The sequence below is a fragment of the Euleptes europaea genome, chromosome 8 (assembly GCF_029931775.1).
Source record: "Euleptes europaea isolate rEulEur1 chromosome 8, rEulEur1.hap1, whole genome shotgun sequence".
Lineage (NCBI taxonomy): Eukaryota > Metazoa > Chordata > Lepidosauria > Squamata > Sphaerodactylidae > Euleptes > Euleptes europaea.
Genome location: NC_079319.1, coordinates 47,689,235 through 47,711,155, shown reverse-complemented (window position 1 = coordinate 47,711,155; position 21,921 = coordinate 47,689,235). Strand labels below are relative to the sequence as shown.

The 21,921-nt window shown below is 44.5% G+C and overlaps 1 protein-coding gene across 1 annotated transcript in view; it reads right to left on the bottom strand.

Annotated features, from left to right (window-relative positions):
• Positions 1 to 21,686, bottom strand: part of LOC130481889 (ras-related protein Rab-10-like) — a 43,900-nt gene extending 22,214 nt beyond the window's left edge. Inside the window, exons 1-2 of the mRNA XM_056854675.1 lie at positions 21,545 to 21,686; positions 1,820 to 1,880 (exon numbers count right to left, since the gene is read on the bottom strand). Coding sequence (XP_056710653.1) covers positions 1,820 to 1,880; positions 21,545 to 21,686 — 203 coding nt within the window. The remainder of the gene's footprint in view (positions 1 to 1,819; positions 1,881 to 21,544) is intronic.
• Positions 21,687 to 21,921: the final 235 nt, after the last annotated feature.

Here is a 21,921-nt window from a genome sequence, read left to right as displayed (position 1 = left end):
GTTTCAAGTAGCTGGCTCAAGGTTGACTCAGCCTTCCATCCTTCCGAGGTCGGTAAAATTAGTACCCAGCTTGCTGGGGGTAAAGAGAAGATGACTGGGGAAGGCACTGGCAAACCACCCCGTAAACAAAGTCTGCCTAGTAAACATCGAGATGTGACGTCACCCCATGAGTCAGGAATGACCCGGTGCTTGCACAGAGGACCTTTACAGGTGGGTGAAGACTAGAGTAATATGGTCCCTATAACACATTCCAGTCTACATCCTGCCTGCAGCATTCTGTACCAACTGAAGTTACCAAACACTTCTCAAGGGCAGCCACATAGAACACATTGCAGTAATGTAATCTAGATATAACCAGAAACTCCTGGCCACAGGTGCCACCTGGTTATCCAGAAGTGGAACTGGGTCTAAGAACCCCCTCAGACTTCGGACCTGTTCCTTCAAGGGGAGCGCAAACCCATCCAGAATGAGTGACACCTTAAATCCTGGGTCAGACTTTCCTCCCATCTGTAGCACTTCCAACTTGTTTTGAGTAAGCTTCAGTTTATCAGCCCACATCCACTCCAAAACTGCATCCAGGCACCAGTTCAGGGTTTCCACATCCTCCCTGGCTTCAGCTGGAAGCATGAGATAGAGCTGAGTGTTTTCCACATATTGGTGACAACCCAGCCCAAATCTCTGGATGACCCCACTCAGCAGTTCCATATAGATGGTTCAAAAGCATAGGGGACAAGATGGAACCTTGTGGAGCTCCATAGGCCAAAGGCCAAGAGTCTAAGCAGCAGTCCCCCAGCACCAGCTTCTGAAGCCTACCAACCAGGTAAGATCAGAACCACTGCAAAATGGTGCCTCCTAATCCCAGCCCTGATAGGTGGTCATATCAGGTTTTTGGAACTATCCAAAAGCCCTTGTATAAAGCCCTTGACAGGTCCAGGAGAAATCAACAGAGTTACATTCCCTCTGGCCATCCCCCAGTGCAAGTCATCCACCAGGGCGATCAAGGCTTTTTCATCCCATAACCAGGCCTAAACCCAGACTGGAAGGGATCTAAACAATTTGCCTCATCCAGGAAAGCTTGGAGTTCTCCAGCCACAACATGTTCAATCACCTTGCTCAAGAATGCAACATTTGAGACTGGTTGATCATTATTGAGTTCTTCTGGGTCTTTAGAAGTAGATACACCACAGCATTTTTCAAGACTGGGGCAACTATCCCCCTTTTAAGGAAGTATTAACCACCTCTCAAACCCAGTCAGCCAGCCCCCTCCCCAGAATATTTAAGTATAAAAGTAAGTATATAAGTATCACTTATACTTATATCAGGAAAGGCAAGGGTCATACAAGCAGGTGGTAGGCCTCAAACTTCCAAAAATCCTGTGCACATCCTTAGACTGAATAAATGGAAAAGCATCCCAGACAATTGGACAGGGCAGCAACTTCTAAATTTCTACTTCTAAGTTTCAGGACTCAATTCTAAACATATTGTTCTTATACTTTTCAGAAACCATTTACAATGTAACTTCGTGCTATTTTCCCCCTCCCCTCCCTAAAATGCAGGAATATCTCATCATGTAATACTGAACAAGTGTGTATTTTAGTTTTCATGTTTAAAATGTAGCATTAATAAGCAACAAGCTTATTTCATGGCCAATTTGTAGATAATGCAGAGGAAAGCCCAAGTCTGCCGCCATTCAGCGGCTCCTCTTCCCTCCCTCACGGCCTGACAACCCAGCTAGATGAGCTGCGACCCACTTTTGGGTCCCAACCTGCTGTTGAAAACCACTGTTCTAAATAACCCATACACTATTTACAAAGCTTACCATATCTGAAGTTTCAATGTTGTATCATTTAATGAAACTGTTTTTACTTTAAAATCAATACCTAAAAGAAACAAAAGACAAAAACTATTTTATTGAAACTTAAAAATGGAATCAAATATATTTTGTCAAAAGGGTGTACAAAAATTCAAATCTTTTGTATTTTTCTTTAGACTTTGCTGAACAAAGTACACAGGACAAGGGCAATGTTCATAGAACAAGAATTCCAATACTTGTGTTTCCCTATTTATTAAACCTTTTTCTAACTCCTTCCACTGACAACATAGAAAAAACAAAAATAAAAAGCCTCTAATACTCTTTATTATGACCAACTAATGTAACACAAACTACCTAATTAATAATAGAGTTGGCTCCACTAGGATTTTTGGCTGAAGTGGGGGGGGGGGGCTAATTTTCATCAATTCTCCCCTCTCACTTCAGACCTCCCCCTGCATGCTGTTCCTGGGGTGATCTCTCCAGTAGCATTTTGGACCACAGTGGGAGGGAAAAGGGGAGCAAGTCCCTTCCATCGTCTGAGATATTTCCGCAGAATTAAGTCCTGGGGAAGGGGAAAGGGTGGCTGGGTAAAGGAAGAGGAAGGAGCAAAAGACTTGCTTAATTCTGATCCTTCACTATCTCCAGTTAGACTAGGGGGCAGCCTGGTCAGACAATGGCAGCATTTTGCACTACGATTTAATTGATGAAATGAACATTACATAAAATATCGTTTACGCTAAACATGTTGCTATGCCTATGCAGAGTGATGTACCACGTTCTTTTAGGAAAACATTATATAGAACGTTCTTTTAGGAAAACATTATATAGAACTATCTACACAATGTGACTTTATAACAGGTCTGTTCGGTAGCCAGAACAGCATCCAAGAAGGGCATGATATGGGAAGGTCACTCTCGAACGCTGGGCTGGAAATACTTAAAAATAATAACTCAGTTGGGGATTTCCAGTCCTACAGAAAAACATTTTCCATTTGACATAAATTTTAATAATGAATTGACATGAGCATTTTTATTTATAAAAAAAGAGAAAGAGAGAGTGCTGAATCAGGTGAAAATTTAATCTAAATTAAAATAAGGCATATTGACTTCTTAAATCAACTTTACATTTATTGACCTAAAAGGTCAATGAATGTTAGTGAAAAAGAGAAGTCAATAAGTATTGCATGCATGATTTGTTCATAGCTTTATATAAAATTTCAAACAAATTTCAGAAATGGACAAGGCTGGAAGAAAAAATGAGATATGTAGTGTCAAATGCCAACCACACGGCAGATAAATATGAAATCACAGTATTAAAACACAATATATGGTCATCATAAGTAAACCACCATTGATTGCTAACCAGATAAATGTTATTTGATTGCACTATGTTTGTCTTTTCATCTTGGCTTATTCTGTAATTATAAGGAAAGTAAGCAACCCAAACCCAATTCTAAGAAATATTTTCAGACTTCTATAATAATTTGGCGTTTTGTTTGTTACTAATGCAATTAGTACCCAGCTTAGGCAGAAGCCAGATCATTTTAAGGCTTCAACAGCACACAGTGCCATGGGTTGCCCACTGTTCCTTCAATGCTGATAGGGGCATTCATCTCTTCAACGGCTACTCTACGGAACAATGGCTTCATTTTTAGCTCCTGCTTCTTGTGGCAGAAAGGAATGGTGTCACAACAACTGGACAAACTCAGCAAAGCAGGGCTGGTGTGAATCCCACAACATTGTGTGTGTGTGTGTGAAGTGCCGTCAAGTCACGGCCGACTTATGGCGACCCCTTATGGGGTTTTCAAGGCAAGAGACTAACAGAGGTGGTTTGCCAGTGCCTTCCTTTGCACAGCATCCCTGGTATTCCTTGGTGGTCTCCCATCCAAATACTAACCAGGGATGACCCTGATTAGCTTCTGAGATCTGACAAGATCAGGCTAGCCTGGGCCATCCAGGTTAGGGCCCCACGACATTACACAATATCAAAACTTACTACTCCACCCTTGTTCCTTGTAGATGAAGAAACCAGCCTTATGATAGATAGGTAGGATACAGTGATAGGATACAGTGACAGGCAGAAAAGATTGGTGGTTTGCCTTCCAGGTGTGAAGGTAACAAAGACTTCTCCCATTCCATCACTGTGGGCAAATAAAGACTAGTACTTGAGCAAGTGACATCGCTTTGAAGTGTAGACCTACGACGTGTGTGCAAGTGAGAGAATGTTTTTTGCACAAGTCTCTGTGTATTGATAAATTCAATATCAATACATATTGATACAGGTTTGCATACCTGTATGCTGTTTGTGAGTAGAGACAATTAACAAAGAGATTCCCAGCAATTGTAATTGTGCATGAAATAAAAAATATTTAGCACAGAAAGAAAGGAACAGTGTCAAAGATGGCTTGTGCAACATCTCTGCTCATGGTTGTCCAGATCCAACCCACAATGTTTTTATTATATACAACAAAAATTCCAAATGTAAGGAGTATTTTGGGGGGGCCTATTTCTATTAACCCAAAATGTAAGTTTTGCCTCAAAAGCATTTGAAGATTTCTATACATATTTTGAACATAATATCTTACAGCACTACTGTGAATTTTACAAAGAGGAAATATGTCATGGAAGTATTTCTAAACTTATTTGGCAAGGAATTTCCATGTTCTCTTGGACATGCAAATCTTTTTTCCCCATAAACTTTCCCCCGGCGCTCAACGAGGTGCCATTGTTTAAACAAAAACAGTTATTCTTTATAGTCTGCTATTCTCAATGTGATGAGTCTGCCTTATGATCCGTATAAGTTTAATTAGAAAACTATAGCTGCTTATAATTCACAAAAACTGCATAATTGAAGAGGAAGAAGGGCAACCATCCCTGAGAGTTTAAGTGCTGAATAAAGTGCTTTCAATGAAAATTTACTGTGAATGCATTTTTATTTTTAAGAAAAGCAAATCTTGAACAGCTAAATGCTACTATCCACAGCTGCAACACTCCCAAATATCGCTAGCAAACTAGCAATGCACAACTAAAATTTGTGGTTGTGAGCAGGATTTGATATTTCCCAACTACAGAAGACAAAGGTTCCGGAGCACTGAGTAATGAAATTTTAGCATATTAACCTTCTTCCTATACAGTCCCTTTCACCCTAGGTAAAAGAGATGGGATTTCCTCTACCCGTCCCTCTAGGTAAAAGGTGATTTGGAAGCAGGCAAAAATCTTATTTACCCTATGGAGATTTACAGTGCATTCTTAATAGTTACACCCTTTTAAATCCACTGAAGTCCATGGGCTTGGAAGGGCGCAACTTTGCTCTAATAATGTCTTTCCCCAAATCTATAGTGTTTGCTATATACTTGCTATACACTTTGGCTGCTTTCACAGGGCTGTACAACTGCAACACACTTTTTTGTCTGCCATAGGACAAGGATTAAGCCTACAGGCAAACAAAGTTTACAAACCAGACAAAGAACTTCTATCCAATCTTTAATGGTTCCTATCTACAGATTAAGCAAAAACTGAGATAACCCCAGTCATACAATTTGACACTCGACTGCTCTCATGGGACAAGTAGCACTTGCCTTCTGGGCAAACATCTGCAAATCAAATGCAATTGCCTGCCCATCCCTCCCTCTGCCTACCCATTTCGGTCAAAAACTGGCAGCCACCATAGTACTACACAATATTTCCATGGGGAAGGAAACTTCAGAAGCAGGCTATCACTATGAGTTGTGACACACTCTCACCTGCTAGAAGAATGCAAATGCAACGTCCATGTAGTTTTGCTATGGTATCCCAATAAAGGAAACAAAGCTAAGGCTCCAGCCAATCTCACTATGAAAGAAAGCAGAATGACAAGTCACCTGGTACATTATTAGTGTGTTCTAAGCAAAGTTGTGTGTGTAAAGTGCCTTCAAGTTGCAGCCGACTTATGGCAACCCGTTTGGGGTTTTCATGGCAAGAGACTAACAGAGGTGGTTTGCCAGTGTCTTCCTCTGTCCAGCAACCCTGGTATTCCTTGATGGTCTCCCATCCAAATACTAACCAGGGGTGACCCTGTAAGCTTCTGAGATCTGACGAGATCAGGCTAGCCTTCTAAATCCACTCAAGTCAATGGCTTAAGGTGTGACTCTGCTTTGGATAGAGCTGCATACCTCTTGCATCACAAACAAGATAGCCCAGCACCAGTTCTGATCCATACACCATATCAATGCTAGTATACCAATCACATCAACAGTTATGCCAGTCTGTAAAGCAGATTCTGCAACTTGATTGTACACTGCAATGCAGCTGATGCACAACAGATGCACATGATGCAGATTGCTTTTACTCTGGCTACACAACAACGCACAACCGATCTGCGGATTTTCACCTGTGCACACCTAGCCTTAGCTATGCTTTAGCTAGAAAACAATTTGCAAAAGAGGATTTTAAAACCAGACACATAATACAGCTTTTAAACAGCAAGTCTAGCTGAGAGAAAGGCTATGCTTAGTCCAAAGCAGGCACAAAGCTGCTGTATCTAAAACCTTAAAGAATTAGCTTTGGATGATATTGCCTACATGATTATTTCAGAGTATGAACCATTCTGATGGTTCATCTGCTTCAACAATAAAATGCTTGCTTGGGTATAACAGTTCATTAGAAGAAAATGCTGCTTGTTTGTGTCCCTTCGTCTCAAATCAAAAGAATGCATTTCCTATATTGCACGCACATGCACACACAAAAAAATCCTAGAATCCCTTGGTTATGTTCCTGTACAAAGTAAGAGACAGAAGAGGCTATGCCACAGGACAGATGGAGCAATGGAGAGCAAGGGTGGGACAGCCCCGGCTCTTCAGGACACCCTACCTCTTGCTAAATTACAGGCCTTCCTTCCCCTACTTCTACTCCCAGTAGCGATGCAGGCACTAAGAGATGAAGGCATCACCCTTCACCCAGAATATTCCAGTTGAATTTGGCCTTCAAGCCTTGGTTGGATTCTGCATGGGTGGATAGATTTCTCTCTCCCCCAGCATAAGGCAAACACCTCCAAGTAACCACTACAGTACACCAAGCCCAACAGGTAGGCTTGCCAGGTCCCTCTTCGCCACCATTGGGAGATTTTGGGGGCAGAGCCTGATGAGGGTGGGGTGTGGGGAGGGGAAGGACTTCAGTGCCATAGAGTCCAATTGCCGAAGCGGCCATTTTTCTCCAGGTTAACTGATCTCTATTGGCTGGAGATCAGTTGTAATAGTGGGAGATCTCCAGCTACTACCTGGCAGTTGGCAACCCTACCAACAGGACATCTACCAGGCACAATCTGTGTGGTTGTTCACTGGGAAGGCTCCAACCCCATCTTTGAAGGAGAAGGGGGATGGAGTGCCTTCATTCGAGTGTCAGGAGGTGGCAACTAGGATACTGGGGCGGCTGCAGCATTACACAGGTGCCCAGGGGCATGGGTGATAACATCACATATTTCATTTTACAAAAATCTCTTAAGCAGGATCTTCTGACTGGTCCTTAGTTGTGGATTTTAAAAATGCATTTCACCATCATGAGTCTCGTCCCGTGACTACTGGCAAGTATCCCTTTTTATGTTCAATGACACAGCATGCAGAATAAGAAGTGCTTCATATTATGCATTTTTGCTGTTTTTCTCCCACCCACTTGGTCTACTTGTGCGACTAGGGTATCAAGTGATCCAGGAGTTTATGGATTTCAGCCACAGGAACTGTCATGCTCTGTGAAGCTGCAAATTTTTCTCATGAGATCATGGAAGTTTCTGTGGTTAAGATTTGTGACCTGCTTACATGCTACATTGCTCCTATAAGCAGACACAAAGTAATGTGTAAATTTTGCTCTAAGACCTGGTCTAATATATAGCAAGATGTTGAGACAGATGAATGGACTGAATACCCTTTCAGACTGCAGCTGGAAGATGTCATTTTTAATATTCCTCTATTTAAAAAAAAAATTCTGCAAGTAAAAAGTAGCCCATTCGTGGAAATGTTCTATTCCAGTCCACTTCAGCTGCATTCTGATGTTACAAACGTCTATGTTTATTTGCAACAAGCCTGAACTCAGCCTTTAATGTCATGCTTACACATTCACTCACTCCTCTCCCCCACACAGAGTACAACTTAGGTCATTTATGCATGGGAGTTTTTTACCTGAGATTCGTTGCTTGCTGGACCCACACTTTCCTGTTGGGAATCTATGTACCAGCAGTCTCCAAACTCAAATCAAGTCCTGCCCCTTTAAATGCTGCTTTTTAATTGGCTTACTTGTAGTGCTTGCTGTGAGAGAAAATCCCCCCAAACCCAATTGCCCCATTAAAAAGCATTTTAAGAACATAAAAAACAGAGCAATCTGAAAGGCAGGCGGAGAAATCCAAGCCTCAGTTTTAAAAAGGTTTTCTTCTGCTCAGAAATAGCTCTCAGGAAGCAAGAAGTATTTCAATCCCTACCTCTGGACATGCTGCTTTGTAATTGGCTGTGAGCGAAACCAAGCTTGCAGGCCCTGCATTTTGCCTTATGCATGGGGATTTCACCCAGGCTTTGTTCAGGGAAGATGGAAGAATTGGATTAACAGAGGAATGGGAAGTCCCAGACATTGTGAGGGCTGGGCACAAGGTCAACTCTAATAGACAGAAAACCCATGCATAACTCCAACGAACAACTGAGACAGACTGGGAGTGAACATGAGTGAAAGTATCCATGCATAAACGACCCTAAAGGCTTTCTGGTTTTGGATACCCCGAATCAAATTTACTCCTTGCTAGCAAGAATGACTTTAGTACATAACAAATCTCGTATTCTTACAAAGGATGGACAAATTTTATTTGGATGCCAGTGAGGGAGTCTAGAGACCCAGAATAGAATAGCTTTGAAGATCAGTAAGAAAAACACAAAGTGGTAACAATTATATGGCCTTGTGTAGATTAGACGCCCTCTAGCCCAGGGGTGTCGAACTCCTTTGTTATGAGGGTCGGATATAACATAAATGTTACTTGGTCAGGCAGGGCCATGTCTTGCCAGCCCAGATCAGGACTGGGGGCGTGGCTGCCTTGGCTGGTTCGAGGGCCGGATAAAAGCTGTCAAGGGGCCAGATTCGGCCCCCAGGCCATATGTTTGACACCCCTGCTCTAGCTCATTATCAATAGATACAATGTGTTGAAGCCTAGATGCAGAAGCATTTGAGAATTTCAAGAATGACCAACTGCACAGAAATGAAGATATGATTCAAGGATGGGAGTACTGGTTGAAGGCCAGAAGATATTCATATGTATGAGAAATTTGTAATCATTATTTTTAAATAGACTTTATTACAATAAAAAATAGTGAGAATGAACTAACATTCTAAAAACATATTTTAAGTATAGATAACCTTGTATGGTGTTTGAAGTTATAAAATAATGAGTTAGCCAAGAATACACACTATCATCTAGTGGGAGAGTTAGCTATTACTAGATGATTTTAAAATCCTATAAATAGGGGTGTCAGACAAAGGTGTCAGACAAGGATGTATTTTATCTCTCTCTCTCTTCAATCTATATGCAGAACATATAATTAGGAAAGCTGGATTAGATTTAGATGAAGGTGGAGTGAAAATTGGAGGGAGGAACATTAATAATTTGAGATATGCTGATGACACTACATTATTGGCAGAAAATAGTGAAGATTTGAAACAACTATTGCTGAAAGTTAAAAGAGAAAGTGCCAAAGCAGGACTACAGCTGAACATCAAGAAAACAAAAGTAATGACTACAGGAGAATTACACAACTTTAAGGTTGACAATGAGGAAATTGAAATTGTTCAAGACTTTCTATTCCTTGGCTCCACCATCAACCAAAAGGGAGACTGCAGCCAAGAAATTAGAAGGAGATTGAGACTGGGAAGGGCAGCCATGAAGGAGCTAGAAAAGATTTTGAAGTGTAAGGATGTGACTATGGCCACCAAGACTAGATTAATTCATGCCATCATATTCCCTATTACTATGTATGGGTGTGAAAGCTGGACAGTGAAGAAAGCTGATAGGAAGAAAATAGATTCCTTTGAAATGTGGTGTTGGAGGAGAGTGTTACGGATTCCGTGGACTGCCAAAAAAACAAATCAGTGGGTTATAGATCAAATCAAGCCTGAACTGACCCTAGAAGCTAAAATGACTAAACTGAGGCTGTCGTATTTTGGTCACGTCATGAGACGACAAGAGTCACTGGAAAAGACCGTCATGATAGGAAAAGTTGAGGGCAGCAGGAAAAGAGGAAGACCCAACAAGAGATGGATTGACTCAATAAAGGAAGCCACAGCCTTCAATTTGCAAGATCTGAGCAAGGCTGTCAAAGATAGGACATTTTGGAGGACTTTCATTCATAGGGTCGCCATGAGTCGGAAGCGACTTGACGGCACTTAACACACACACACACATAAATAGTGGAAGTTTAATTGATTGAGAGCTTCTTCTCAGAAGTGGTGTCATGTCTGTGACCTGCTTACTTTTGGGGTAAGAAACCTTTATGCACTCATGTAATTGCTCTCCTTTAATTATCTATGTAACAATGATGGATGGTACAATGCTTTGATGATTTAGTCTATGTTAAGAATACAATAATTATACTTTAATAAAAAGCTTAGAATGAAAGCAGAGATTCTCTGATAGTGTTTGTGTGCTATACCCAGGATGAACCTAGTGAGGTGTACCTCTGGCTAGGAGTTGAATGATCTTGTATAGGAAAGCTAACTAGATGCCTAGGATTTCTGAAGTTCACACCTATACCCAAATCAGGCCTGACCAGAGTCATCCAGAACAAAATTAGTCCCATTACAAGCATCTGATAGTAGGTCCCAAGTTCAATCCCTATCATCTTCAGCTAACAGGGTGATGGAAAAAACCACTACCTGAAACACTGGAGAGCCACTGCCAGTTTGAATAGACAAAACTGACCTTGATGGACCCAAGGTCTGATTCAGCATCTTCATATGTTCATGTGAGATCAAAAGGGTATTGTTGTGCAGGAAAATGTACACAGAAGAGCAACCAAAATGATCAAGGGATTGGAGCACCTTCCCTGTAAATAAAGGATGCCCAGGAAAAGATGTCCAAGGAGAGACCACAGAGGTTAATAAAATTGTGTTGTGGAGAGAAAGAGGGTAGAATGAACCTTTTCTCCTTCTCCCATAATACTAGAACTCACATACATCAAATGAAATTGATGAACCATCGACCTGGAAAGACTAAAGAAAGTCTTCTCTCTCAAAGTGTAAACTTGTTGTCAGGCCTGTATCTCAGTTGCTTTCGTTTCCTGGTGTTTTCCCACTGAACAGACCCAAGAACCCAAGGACTGTTTATACATACCTAACTGCCTTTGAAGCTGTGTGAACCACAACGCTGTTTGTGTTCTGTAAGCTCTTGGCCTACTAGAACCATAAACCACATCAGAGACAGTCAGGTCCAAAGAAGCTGGTTTTTACTTGGTCAAAATAGGTTAACAGAGCATAAGGAAAAGGTGACAGCAATGGCTTTTGCTGGCTTGCACTTGGTAATATAAAAGCATGGAAAAACGCAAGAGATTACAGAACACAAACAGCGCTGTGGTTCACACAGCTTCAAAGGCAGTTAGGTATGCATAAACAGTCCTTGGGTCTGTTCAGTGGGAAAACACCAGGAAACGAAAGCAACTGAGATACAGGCCTGACATATACAGGCCTGTATAATTTAGTGTCACATGATGCAGTAATGACGGTTACTTTAATTAGCTCATAGGGGATTATTTATTTAGAAAATTTGTATGCTGCCAATCCAGAGACTTGGTCAAGGCGGCTCACAAAGAGAAATTCTTGGTGAATATCAATGGCTATTAGCCACAATGACCAAATATAATTTTCATGTTCAGAGGCAGTAACTAACTGAATACAAGTCCTGGTGCCAATTACAGAGGGAGGCTGCACTAATAGGCTGGCCACCATATGAAACAGGATCCTGAATCAGATGGACCACTGGTCCAGATCAATACAGCTGCTTCCATATTCTTATTAGTTACTTATACCATCTTTAACTTTTGTTTTTGTTTGTGCATACATACATGTATTTAATATCTTTACAAAAAAACCCAGTATGGTTTACATACTTTTGCTCTTTCTCTGATCATAGAACCAATTGTCAATTTTTAATATTACCTTTTTCACAATGGATGGGTCTACTCCCTCTTTCCTTGCTCCCAGAGGAAGCGGGCACTTTGCTTCTCATAAGCAATGGTCTGATGACAACTGCTTTAAGCTGTAAACCTCCAGATGGGGTTGACTATAAAGAACTAAGCTTCATTAGCATATTTACATTAGATTGACATAATCTAGCCCTAACTCATCTACCTCTCATAAAGATTCTGACACTTTTATTCAGTTTGATGAATCAAATGGAAATCAATGGGACTGAAGGATGCCCAAAGCAGTACTATATTCTGCACACAAGTAGATTTTTCTGTATAATTTTGATGTCGGTTTCAATTATTTGTTTTATTTATGCACATGTATGTTACCGCCTTTTGAAAGGAACCAAGGAGGTTCTCAGTATTAACAATGAAAGTTGTGGTTATGATCCAACGAAGAGGTACACTGAAACTCATCGCAACCAGTATGTATGCTCAGTCTGTGATAGATTGGTAATTCCAAAGCACCATCATTAAAATAAAATTGTGCAATGTACATGGAAAAGTAAATACTTAACTATAGCCAGCCTAACTTCGCTCACATCCATCCTTTCTATCCTTGTCTCTTCCTTCTCATCTTCTCTCTATCTTTTTGTTACTGTCAAATATTGGCTATAAGATTTTTGGGAGCGAGGAATTGTCATTTTGGCTTATAGAAATCTGTGAATCACCATGTACCCTGATGTTTCATTGTAAATTATTGTAAATAATAACATGCAAATCCTTCCTACACAGTTGAATTCTGGCAAGCCTCCTTTTGAGAAAAAGGTCGACTAACCTAAGCATCTTCAGAGAAAGCCCTGCAGTGCCCTATAACTGATTCCACAAGTTACACAGAAATGAGGACTATTAATGGGAACGGAGCCTTGTGTACTCACCGTGACGGCTCCTTCTGTTCTGGGTCGAAGGGCATCTTGGAATCTGTGGGTATTGTCGTCACGTGCCCAGGGAGGCAGGACCTAAAAAACTTTCCAACTTCCTGTCTCCCTGGGCGGGAAGCCCAGTGTACGGACTCGCCGAGCTATAAAGACAGGTAAGTATGCACGGAAAGGAACACACCTCATACAATAAACATCTCTTATTATAAACAACCATGAACTCCGTTAGAACTAGACAAATAACGTAGTAAAATACAGAGGAAGGAAAACCTGAAATACAGAAGGCAAGATGACGGACATAGGGAGCTCCCTGTCCAGCAAAGGTACAGTTCTGATCCTTCAAGTCATTCTCTTCAAACGAAGGAAATCAAGTAACAAAAGAGTAACAAAAAAGTCTTGGATCCTAATGGGCGGGCAAGATGCCCTTCGACCCAGAACAGAAGGAGCCGTCACGGTGAGTACACAAGGCTCCGTTCTCAGTTCTGGGCGAAGGGCATCTTGGAATCTGTGGGATGTGCAAGAGCTAGATGACTGGGTGGGAATTAGGATGATACCAAGACTTGCTGCAGAACCTTCCTGCCAAAAGCGGCATCGGCAGAGGCCATAGAATCAATCTTATAATGTCTAATGAATGTAGAGGCTGAAGACTAAGTGGCCGCTCTACATATCTCCTCCAGAGAGGCCTGTTTATGAAATGCAGCAGAAGTGGCTGTGCTACGCACAGAATGTGCAGTGATACCGGCTGGAATGGGAATCCTGCTTGCCTTATAGGCCTCGACAATGCACTGTCTCACTGCCGTGCTAATTGCAGATGGAGACATCTTCCCACCCTTGGAAGGATTGGATAATGATATGAATAGTGCGTCTGACTTCCTAATGGGAGCAGTGCGACTAAGATACACCTTTAACAATCTTCTAAGGTCTAAGTGATGCCACTCCCTCTCCCTGGGGTGAGAAGGATTGGGGCAAAAGGATGGAAGGTGAATCTCCTGGGCCCGGTGAAAGATAGTGTTCACCTTAGGTATAAAGGTCGGATCCAGTCATAATACGACCTTGTCTTTATGGAATATGCAAAATCCTTCACTGCAGGAAAGAGCACTCAGTTCGGAAACACGCCGGGCTGAGGTCACCGCTGTTAGAAAAATGGTCTTAAGTCTTAACAGTCTTAGTGGAATTTCTCTGATTGGTTCAAACGGGTGGCGGGTCAGCGCCGTTAGAACCACGTTCAACCGCCAGGTTGGAAAACGATGAATAGTGGGGGGACAGGTCTGACCCACCCCCTTAAGAAAAGTCACGATATGCGGGTGTCTTGATAGAGGAAGGTCCCCTTCTAAAGAAAGAACCATAGACAAGGCTGCCACCTGCCTACGAAGGGTGGCGACCTTGAGGCCCATCCGAACCCCCTCTTGTAAGAACTCCAGAATGGATGGGATGCCAGGAGAAAGAGGGTCAAGATGCTTGCGTTTACACCAAAGCACAAAGGCTCGCCAGGAGGTGTTATAGATTCTCCTGGTGGACAGTTTCCTGGCCTCAATCATGGTGTCTACTACTGCTGTAGTGTACCCCTTCCTTAGGAGAAACTTCCTCTCAATTTCCACGCGGTTAAGCGCAGCCATTGAGGATCTGGGTGCCATAATGGACCCTGAATAAGGAGGTCCGGGATGTTTGGAAGCTCCCAGGGAGTCTGAATCGAGAGTTCCCTCAGACTGGGGAACCATGGCCTTCTGGGCCACATGGGGACAATGAGGATCACCGTGGCCTGCTCCTGTCTGATCTTTCTTACCACCCTCTGGAGAATGGGAATCGGAGGGAAGGCAAATAGGATCTCCCTTGGCCATGGGGCCAGAAGGGCATCCATGTCTTCTGCTTCTGGATGGTAATAACGAGTGAGATACCTTGGAAGTAGATGGTTGGTTGCAGAGGCAAATAAGTCTACCTGGGGCTGGCCGAACCTTTCCACCACCTGGTGGAATACCGACCTGTTGAGTGACCACTCGCCCTCGTCCAGAGCCTGTCGGCTTAGCCAATCGGCCTGAACGTTGAGGACTCCACTTACGTGTTCCGCCGCGAGGTGCACCTCGGCCCACGACAGTATGGTCTCTGCTTCCCTGTGAAGCCTGGACAATCTCGACCCTCCCTGTCTGTTCAGATAGGCTTTGGCCGAGGTGTTGTCCGTCTGGACCAAGACATGCCTGTGACGAAGTAGAGGCTGGAAGTGTGTTAGTGAGACGAATCACCCTCAGTTCTAGGAGATTTATATGGAGCCTCCTTTCTGAGAGGTTCCAAGTCCCCTGAACTAACTGACTCTGGCAGGTTGCACCCCAGCCCTCCAGACTCGCGTCTGTGTAAATCTGAATCTGACGCTCTGTTAAAAAATGAAGTCCCTTGTTGAGATTGCTGGCCCTGTTCCACCAAAGGAGAGAGTGTCGAAACTCCAGGGGCAGAAGGATGGTCCTGTCCCTTCTTTGTGTAATAAGGGCCTGGTAGGGACGCAGTAACATCTGTAGAGGCCAGGAATGAAACCTGGCCCATGGGACCTGAGACATGCAACCATCTTGCCCAGTAGTTTGGCTAGGGTCATTATATTTCCCCGAGAGGACTTGATGGTGAATTGCACCATGGATTGTATTTTGAGTATCTTGTCCTGGGGAAGAAAAACCTTGTTCAGGTGAGTGTCTATAATGACCCCTAGGTGTTCCAGTCTCTGAGTGGGAACTAGGTGACTCTTCTCCATGTTTATGAGGAAGCCATGCTTCGTCAATACCTGAACTACCCTGGACGTGTGGAGAAAGGCCTCCGCTTTGGATCTGGAACAAATTAGTAAATCGTCCAGATAAGGAAAGACCGATATCCCCTCCTGGCGTAGAAGTGCCACTAGGGTCACCAGTACCTTCGAGAACACTCGTGGGGCGGAGGAAAGTCCGAACGGGAGTGCCCTGAACTGGTAATGAAGTCCGGTGTAGCAGAATCTGAGGAACCTCCGGTGGGAGGGATGGATGGGGATGTGGAGGTATGCCTCCTTGAGATCCAAGGAGGTAAGGAATTGGTCTAATTGTAGTGCCCCCAGGATGGATTGAAGGGTTTCCATCCGAAATTTTCTGTATCTGACCTTCCGGTTCAGCCGCTTCAGGTCTAAGATAGCTCGCCAGTCCCCATTTCTTTTGGGGACTGTAAAGAAGGTGGAATACACCCCCAGGCCCTGTTCCGCTAAGGGAACCGGTTCTATGGCTTTGATTTGATGTAGATGGTAGATGGCCTGAAGTGTTCTTTGATGTTTCTCTACCCGAATGGACCTGGGTGATATCAGGAAAATGTCTGTTGGTAAGCTGGTGAACTCTATGAGGTATCCCGAGGAAACAATCTGGGACACCCAGGCGTCCGTGTAGGAGCGCTCCCACATCTGATGAAACTGAAGGAGCCTGCCCCCCACTTCTAGTGACATGGCGTCACTGTTTGGTGTGTTTGTTGAACTTGTCCCCTCTGTTGCCTGGGAACTGTTGTTGTTGGCCCTGGGGGGGATGAAAAAACCGACTACCTCCTCTACGAAAGGAACCTCTGTTAGTTTGGTTCCACGAACCCCTACGTTGGTCAGGCCTGTAAGGAGCAAGGGAGTGAGAGGATCGGAATGCGGGGAAGGAAGAGGTAGGCTTTCCATCCCTTTTGTAGGACTTAGGGAGGACCTTCTTCTTGTCCTTATTCTCTATTAAGATCTTTTCCAGTCGCTCCCCAAAAAGCCTACCCCCAGTGTAAGGGTAGGACATAGTAAGAGTTTTATTTTTAATCTCATTCTGCCATGGGCGAATCCAAAGAGCCCTCCTGATGGCGATATTAGAGGAGGTGGCCCGAGCTGCAAAGGACATGGCGTCCAGAGAAGCATCTGCCATGAAAGCCGAGGCCTTGAGAAGTCTGTTAAGGCCCTCGGTCAGCTTACGATTATCCCCAGTGTATAATTGCATGGTCTTTCTGAGCCACACAATAGAGGCTTGTGCAATAAGAGAAGTGGCTGCAGAGGCTTGAATGGCTAAGGTAGAAGCCTCGTGAACCTTTTTAGAGAGGACCTCAGCTTTTCTATCGATTGGGTCTCTTATGGATCCCATACCATCCTCGGAAGGGAGGTCAGGTGAATGAACAGCAGCGACTGGAGCGTCTATAAGGGGAAGCTGAAAAAGATTCATGGCCTGAGGGACCATGGTATACAGTTTTTTAATATTGGAAGGGAATTGTCTATTGGCCAGGGGCTTGTCAAATTCGGTCTGAACCTGGGTTTCAAAGAATTCAGGAAAAGGGATTTCCCATACCTTAGGTTTAGTGCTGGGAAAGAACTCCCTAGCCCCCTTTTTTTTAGGTTTGGCCGAGACCTCGCTGGCAGGGACAGGGTCCTCATTGAGGTCCAAGGCTATGAGAGCTTTATTGAGTAAGGACTGAAAATCCTCCGCTAGGAAGAGGCGAGGATGCTGTTCCTCCAGTAGAACTGGGGAGTCCTCGTCGGAATCGAACTCCCCTTCTTCTCTGTCCTCGTTGTCAGAGACTACAGACAAATGATCCTCCCTAGATTGGTGGGGCTGAGGAGGAGGTTGGGCCTTTAAGGCCGCCTTGGTGCGCCACTGCGAGGTAGGCTCGCTCCGATTACCCCCCCCCCGAGGTAGATTGGACCATGGGTTGATGAAGAGAGGACTCATTGCCCTGGATGGCTGAGAGAAGGGAATCCCTAAGGGCTTCCATCATCTGCGCCTGCTTATCCAAAACACCATTAAATAGGCTGAGCATTTCCCTCCTGGTGAAGGGGGCATCCGACTCCCCTGAAAATACGTTACCCCCAGGTTGAAGGGAGGAAGGATCCGCGTGCTCCGAAATTGTGGGACTCGCCGGGGCCGTTGCGGTAGCGGGCGCCATCTTGTGGGAGCCGTCCCGCTCTGCGCCATTTTGAGGCAGCTGCTCAGAGCGCGCCTTTTTTACTGTGGCAGGGCCCTCCTCGGCGCGGCTCACGGAGCAGCTGCTGCGACCTCCGGCGGCAACCTTGCGACGGCGCCCTGCCGAAACGACGAGGGCCGAGTCGCGATCCTCCTCGGACAACAGGTCAGAGTCCGAGTCTCTCCTGCCGTCCGCCATCTTGCCTGGGTAGGCGAAGTGGGGTCGGAGAGACGTAATAAGAACGGAGAGGTAACGGACGGGGGTTGACAGAAGGAGCCAAACGGAAAGGAGAGGGGGGGGACGAGCAACACGGAGGGAACACAAAGGGCTAGAGGTTAGGTCAGAGACAAAGGGAAAGAATTCTAAAAATAGCACGGAGCTCAGTAACAACGCTGCCACCCTAACCAAGGCAGGACGGAAACTGGGCTTCCCGCCCAGGGAGACAGGAAGTTGGAAAGTTTTTTAGGTCCTGCCTCCCTGGGCACGTGACAACAATACCCACAGATTCCAAGATGCCCTTCGCCCAGAACTGAGAAGAGATGCTACAAGATCTGGAGGCCTTAGACTGTTCACAGAAAACTGAGTGCAGATAGCAATAATAGTAATGCCCTACATGAAGCTCCAGCAGGTACACAACACCATGGCTCAATTACTATTGGAAGCTAGACAGAATATGTGTATTACACCTATCCTGCTCCACTGGCTACTGACGTTCAATTCAAGGTTCTCCTTTTCACCTACAAGGCCCTTCATGGCTAGGATCGTATCTGGAGGGAGGCTTCCCCCAATTTACTCCACTGTGGTACCCTCAGTCATCTGAGCAAAACCTTCTGATGGTGCCACTCTACCAATGGGCAAGGTTGACCACTGCTCATACGCAAGCATTTCCTGTTGATATTTTTATAAATATAAATTGTGCCTTTTCTTTCATTCTCTTTTGTAACCTGCCTAAACCAGCATGGTGTAGTGGTTAAGAGTGGTGGTTTGGAGCGCTGGACTCAGGTCTGGAGAACTGGGTTTGATTCCCAGCTCCTTCACATGAGTGGCGGAAGCTAATCTGGTGAACTGGATTTGTTTCCCCACTCCTCCACATGAAGCCAGCTGGGTGACCTTGGGCTAGTCACAGCTGTCTTAGAGCTCTCAGTCCCACCTACCTCACAGGGTGTCTGTTGTGGGGAAGGGAAGGTGATTATAAGCTGGTTTGAGTCTTCCTTAAGTGGTAGAGAAAGTCAGCATATAAAAATCAACTCTTCTTCTTCTACTACTGAGATAAAGGCTTCAGTCCTTGTGTATATACAACACACATTGTATATATAATATACACTGTTACATTGTTTCTTAATTTTGCAGCTCTGCTGCACTGTTTGTAAGCATTATTCTGTTAGTACACTGTTCTCTAATTTTGTGATCGTTTTATTCAGTTAGTTATACATTTTACACTGTGTTTTATTGCATTTTTTAATTGTGCAATTCATGTGGAGCCCCAGCAACAAAAGCAGACTATGAAGTAAATGAATCAATCAATCATGCAGCTCACATCATTTCTGAATCAAACATAAATAAATGTGTTGTTGTTAAAAGAACAGAAGACTATCTGTGCTAGTGGCCAGTATATCCACCAGCAGTGCATTTCACAGTGTAATTACTCATTGAGTAAAGCAGTGTTTCCTTTTGTCTGTCTTGAACCTATTTCCCAGTAACTTAATTTGGTGCCCCTGAATTCTAATATTATGGGAAAGGGAGAAAAGGTACTCTCTCTCCACCCCATGCATAATTTTATAAACTTCTATTGTGTTTCCCTTTAGCTGTCTTTTTTTCTAGACTGTCAAATCCCAGACTATTCAGCCTTTCCTCACAGGAAAGGTGCTCCAACCTTCTAATCATCTTGGTTACCTGTACTTTTTCCAGTTCTGCAATATCCTCTTTGAGATACAGTGACCATAACTGCACACAGTATTCCAAATGAGGCTGCACCACAACTTCATACAAGGGCATTACAATAGTGGCCAGTTCATTTTCAATCCCTTTCCTAATAATTCCTAACACGGGGCTTACCTTTTTTACCATCACTGCACACTGGGGGTTGACAATTGAACTTTCCACAACAACCCCAAGATCTCTCTCAATGCTTTCAGTCAGTTCAGATCCCATCAGCATATATTTAAAATTAGGACTTTTTTGTCCCAATATGCATTACCTTATACTTACCCACACTGAACTCCATTTATCATATTGTTGCCCACTCACTCAATTTAGAGAGGCCCTCTTCGCAATCCACCTTGGGTTTCACCATCCTGAATAATTTGGTGTCATCTGCAAACCTGGCTACTACACTATTCACCCCAATTCCAAATAACTTTTGATCACATTAAATAGCACTGGTGCCAGTACTGATTCTTGTAGGACCCCACTGCTCATTTCTCTCCATTTGCCAATGAATATTTCTTCCTTATATTTAAGCAATTTTTAATCCATAAAATGACCTGTCCTCTTATCCCATGACTACTAAAATTAGTCAAGAATCTTTGGTGAGGTACCCAGTCAAATGCCTTTTGGAAATCCAAATCAATGGTATATACCAGATTGCCCTGATCCACAAATTTGTTAATCTGCTCAAAGAACTCCAGGACTTCCCTTTGCAGAAGCCAGGCTGATTTTCTCTCAGACTTTGTTCCTCAATGTGCTTCATACTTCTCTCTTTAATAACAGCTTTTACTCATTTGCCCAGATCAGATGTTAGGCTAACTAGCCTGTAATTGCCTGGATCTCCTCTGGACCCCTTTTGAAAAACTGGGGCGACATTTGCTATTTTTCAATCATCGGGCACAGAGACCGATTGTACCACACTGGCTCTCTTCCCACACATTGACTTTCATTACCAGCAGCTGCTAAAGCGTCAAGCTTTTAAGCTCCACAGAGATCTTCAGGCAGAACCGTCACTGAAATCTGTGGAGGTTAGAGGAATCCACATATAATTATATTAAAATGAATGTGACGATTATGCCAATAAAGGTATTGATTGATATTAAAATGAGGGATCCCACTAAGTACTGACATTATGCTTTGCAAGACGTATGATGTGGAGCTGGAAATAACGGATTTTTCAATCAAAGCAGGTGGGGAGCAGCATCAGAGGCAAGGGTCTGCACTTTCAATCCACTTTGAAGTTGGATTTTACTGTGGCCATTTATTCATGGAAGGTGTTGCATTGGATTTGCTGCTCTGTAGATGCACATTTTCCCCATCCAAATTCTCAAAACTCTGCATGGGGGCTTATTGTTGAGTTTTGAGAATATGGATGGGGGGGGGAGTGAATTGAAAGAGTGGCAAATCCAAGGCAAGACCTCCCGTGCATCAATGGCATGTGTGCGAACGGGCAAAATCCGCTGGCAAACGACCGTTCAGGTGCACTGAAAGCGGACTGAAAAGGGCAAGAGTCCAGTAGCACCTTAAAGACTAACAAAAATATTTTCTGGTAGGGTGTGAGCTTTCATGAGCCACAGCTCACTTCTTCAGATGCACAGCTCACTTCCTCAGGAAAGCTCCTACCCTGCCAGAAAATATTTGTGCTAGACTTTTAAGGTGCTCCTGGACTCTTGCCCTTTTCTACTACTGCAGCCAGACTAAGACGGCAACCCACTGTGAAAGTGGACTGAAAGCGCATTATTGGGGCTGTGTGTGAAAGTGCCTGGGTGTGGCGGCGGCGGGGAAGGCGTAACCGGGCCGAGGGGAGGCGAGCTCTCGGCCGGGCTCACTTACCGACGGTGGTGATGAAGGAGGCGGGCTGCGAGGCCTGGGTGTATCGCCTCAGGATGGAGGTCTTGCCCACGTCGGCCTCCCCGGCCATCACTATCTTGGCCAGCAGCGCGCTCTGGGGCTCGCAGGCGCCAGGCCGGGCCATGTGCCGCTCGCACCAGGCCCGGCGGCGGCGGCGGCGGCGGCAGCAGCTCCCGGGTCTGGGCTGAGTGAACCGAAGCCGGCCCGCCTGGAGCCCCCCTCACTCCAGACGCGGGGAGAAGAAGCGGAGGCCCGCCCTTCCTCCGCCGGCGGCCTGCCTCTGCCTTCCTTCCTGCGGCAGCTCTGCCGTTTTCCCCGGCCCCGCTCGGCCTGGCGAGCTTCTCGGGCCCCACCCTTGA